Source organism: Neovison vison, chromosome 11 (genome assembly GCF_020171115.1).
Source record: "Neovison vison isolate M4711 chromosome 11, ASM_NN_V1, whole genome shotgun sequence".
Taxonomy (NCBI): domain Eukaryota; kingdom Metazoa; phylum Chordata; class Mammalia; order Carnivora; family Mustelidae; genus Neogale; species Neogale vison.
Window position 1 is genome coordinate 64,638,825 of NC_058101.1, and position 4,004 is coordinate 64,642,828.

Genomic DNA, 4,004 nt, shown 5'->3' on the forward strand with positions numbered 1-4,004 from the left:
AGGGCCTAGTCTTACTGCCTGGGAACAATTCTCTGTGAATCTGACTCCAGCCTCCGGACTCTCTACCCCAACCTCTGAATTATCTTTCCTTTCTTCGGAAGATGTAGCTTGGGATTGCAGCTGAGTTTTTCCCGACTGCTTCTTGCTTGCAGAAATTTGGGGTTCTAAGATTCCCTTTTCATTTTGTTTAGTTTCTGTCTCCCTTAATTCAAACTGATATGGTTCCTTTTGAAACACTGCTTCTTATTGATTCATAATTGACTAATATACCCATGAAAGCCATACCCACAAAACTCATTGAGATAAGCCCTTCCCTACCCCAGGATTTTAGTGATATTTGTAAGGACATTGTTCTTTGGATTCTTAGAGATCCTGCTCTTTGCAAGAGATCTACGAGGCCTGTCTTTGAGATCCTCAGCCGGCCTTTTACGTATTTCAAAGACTCTATGAGGCAACACCATAAGTCTTCCTAAGGTTTTAACAGAGCATTTCTAGTCATGCCTTTGGGTCTCATATTTAAACCACGTTTTCCTGATAGCAACGTGGACTTCATCTCTGTCCAGAGCCCTCCCTTTATGTTAGCATCATCTGCCATCCAGAGAGGCTGGGAATGAGATGCCCAGCAAACCCAGCAAGTCCCAGCTCTTTTATATGCAACACTTGTTTCTTCCTCTTACATCCTATTACCAACAACTAGAAGAATCCAGGCGACCTTCAACACTGCCTTCATATCTCCTTAGCATGATTATCTAGTCCATTAGGTATATGTTCTCTTTCCACTTTTCTGCAGGTTGCAGGTTCTCTGCTGCTGTGTAACAAAGATCCCTTTCCTCCAGAATCCTTCATGTGGTATGATGTGGTCCACAGCTGGTCATAGCAATGTGATCTTGATTGTAAAATGTGCAACTTTGGGGAACATCACTTTTGCATATGGCAGTGACATTAAAAGTAGCTGTAGTGATGGCTGATTTATATATTATTCTAAAATCTGTATCTTATGCTATGACATCCAGAAAAATAGGACACAGTTTCAAGGTGAAAATGGGATATGGAAGACGCTTTGGATGTCCAAAGGGAATGAGTACCACTTCCTGAAGAAGATACTCCAGGCCCAAGTTTCTAAAGTTTGTCTTTTTTGTTTTTTGTTTTTTTAAATAGGCTCCATGGCCAGCGTGGGGCATGAACTCACAACCCTGAGATCACGAAAGAGCCAGCCAGGCACCCTGGCCCGAGTTTCTAAAGAAAAATACCCAGGGATGCGTGGGTGGCTCAGTCAGTTAAAAGCATCTGCTTTTGGCTCAGGTCATGATCTCAGGGTCCTTGGAGGGAGACACTCACTGGACTTTGCTCAGTGGGGAGTCTCCTTCTTCCTCTCCCTCTGCCCCTCCCCCCATTCGTGCTTGCTTGAGAGAGAGAGCGCGCACAAGCAGGGGGAGCAGCAGGCAGAGGGAGAGGAGAAGCAGGTTCCCCGCTGAGCAAGGATGCCTCTGTGAAGAGTCCAGAGCCAGCGGGGGCTGGAGGGCCGCCAGGGCGCGTCCCGAAGCCCGACGCCGAGCTCGCCCCCTCGGTTTCTCGCGGCGCAGAGGGATGCTAGCAGGGCCCACCAAGCCGGTGACTTGGGATTCAGAACGCTACGCAGCTCGAGCAACCGGCAGTAAGCGCTAGCCAGGGAGCAGGACGCAACCCAAACCAGCGAAGGCATGGCGATGTCCGCACGTACTGACGGCGCCGGGCGGGGGGCTGGCGCAGCGCGGCCGCAAGGGAGCCCCGCCGTGTCGTAAAAGGGCCGTACGTGATCGCAGCTCTGAAGGACGGTGGGATCTCATCTCGGACGCCGTGTCTGCGGTGCGGAGCGGGGCCAACCTGTTGCTCGTTACGGCGAGTTCGGCCCACGGGCTCGCGTTCGCTGCCAGCCGGCCGGCCTCTCAGAGGCGGTGACCGGGCCGCGGGGGCGGCGCGATGCCAACGGCGGAAGCGGACGAGCGGCGGAAGCCCGAGAGGCCTTGTGGCCGCACCCCAAGCCCCGCATGCCCGGAGGTCGCCGCCCTGGAGCGCGAGCGCGTGCGCGCGCACCTGCGGGCCCGCCGGACGCTGCTGGAGGTGGCGAACCTGCTGGACGAGCTGCAGAGCGAGGTGGACACCTCGGCGGAGGGTGTCCGGGGCCCCGGCCGCTGTGCTGCCGGCGAAGCGGAGGAGCGGGTGCTGCAGCTGTGCCAGAAGGCGGAGAGGAAGGCAGCCGAGGCCGCGCTGGTGGGGCGGAGGATCGTAGAGCTCCACTGGCAGATAGACCGCTGCGGGTGCTCCTGAAGGATGCGGGGGCGGGTACGTGCCAGGCGGCGGGGGTCGTCGGGGGGGCGGCGCGCTGGACGGGGATTCGTCACGCCCTGCCTCGTTGTGCCCCGCTGGGCGGAGGGAGAGGGGAGTGAGCAGACACAGGGTGGCGCTCTTAGGTTGGGAATTAGAAGCAAGTGGTTTGTATATGGCTGTGAAGGTAACAGGTGCACAAGGTGCGTGAGACAGAAGTGCAGGACGGGAATCCTACGTGCTGAGAATGGAGCGTTGCCCATGACCTAGCTACTAGCGGTAGCATTTTGCACGGGTGGTTGGGTCTGTTTGACTCAGGATATGAGAGTCTTGGGATTTAAATTGTGGTGGTTAATTTCCCCAATTGTACGCCAGCTTATTTGCCAATGGACTCCATTCCACTGGTAAAGAGGACGGACTGGAGAGGTTGAAACCGAGAGCCTTTTCTCTCCCATGCTGTTCTTACATTTTCACCATGTTAAATACTAAATGTCCAGTATCATTCTGGGGAGAGGATTTCAGTATTATGTGTGCGGATATGATTACGATTATTAGGTGCATTGAGTTTTGAGAAGACCGCTTTTAGATAAATACTGTTAACCTAAGGGAATAGGGCTTAGATTGTAAGCTGTTTTATGGTCATATTCGTTATTGTGATTTTATTCTGTTAATGTAAAGTTCCGAAGTATACTCTTGTGCTTTGCTGCTTTTTTTTTTTATGCTTCCTGGAATCTGGGGATGCCTGGAAGAGGCTTGAGGTCAGAGTTCTGCAAGACAGAAGACATTGCCTGGCTGCAGCTGCTGAAAGGAGAGCCCAGACCGGCCAAGGATGTGGATGCCGCTGCTTTGGATCAGATTGAGAAGCCCCTGGAGGGTTGTTGGGCATGGAGAGCGGTGGGGTCTGCATTTTCAGATTCTGTAGTCTGTCAGATCAAAGGAGGAGAGTTGTGTTCTTTTCATTTTTGTTTGCTTGTTTCTTTTTTTCAGAAATGTAGTTTTTCTGTGGCATGTTAACTGGTGCACATCTTGTAACCTGTCTGGTGAGTAACCTAGAATAAGGGATGAGTTCTAGGTACTGTGTGTATTGGCTGACTTTGGGGCACGCTTTTTTGATGTAATCATGCATTTCAGGAGCTTCTCTGCCACAGCTGCCTGTGACATGTGCATGACCTGGAGGGTTTGGGGAGGGGAGCATGGGTCTGACCCTGGCAGGCCCCAGAATGATAGCAGGAAGCTTCTTCCAGGCTGAGATGATATCTAGCCTTGGTCCTCACAGGCTGAGACCAGAGCTCTAGCTTTCTTTGATAATGTTCAGTTGCCTGGAAAAACAAATGCTGAAAGCCAGTTTTTAGAACCCTTGTGCAAATAACCCAAGCCATTGACTTGGCCAAGAAAAGGTGAGAGGAATAAATTCTTTTCAGAGTAAAAGTTTCTCTTTGATTGTCATTATTGTCAAATGAATGTCCAGTGGGAATGTGCTCAAAAGCCTGGAGGCCAGAGGAGGGTTTGGTCTGTAGGGACTGTAATAGGAGAGGAGAGAAGACACAGCAGGAAGGAGCCTCAGGAAAGCATTTGGGCTGGCCTCTGCCTTCAGAGCAATTCATTCAATCACTTAACATTCACCATGACCATGGGCCCCTCCAGAGTCTGCCAGACACTAGGAATTTCCAGGAGAGATAATCCAGTGGGTTAAGACAGCT

General features: G+C 51.7%; 1 protein-coding gene across 1 annotated transcript; it reads left to right on the forward strand.

Annotated features, from left to right (window-relative positions):
• The first annotated feature begins 1,959 nt into the window (after positions 1-1,959).
• LOC122889979 (putative MORF4 family-associated protein 1-like protein UPP) lies at positions 1,960-3,732 on the forward strand. Its single transcript, XM_044225618.1, has 2 exons — positions 1,960-2,322; positions 3,054-3,732. The coding sequence occupies exon 1, from the start codon at positions 1,960-1,962 to the stop codon at positions 2,305-2,307; it is 348 nt and encodes a 115-aa protein (XP_044081553.1). The 3' UTR covers positions 2,308-2,322; positions 3,054-3,732.
• Positions 3,733-4,004: the final 272 nt, after the last annotated feature.

Excerpts from the sequence above, each read along its gene's own strand:
- LOC122889979 (XM_044225618.1), top strand. The coding sequence starts at position 1,960 with ATGCCAACGGCGGAAGCGGACGAGCGGCGGAAGCCCGAGAGGCCTTGT.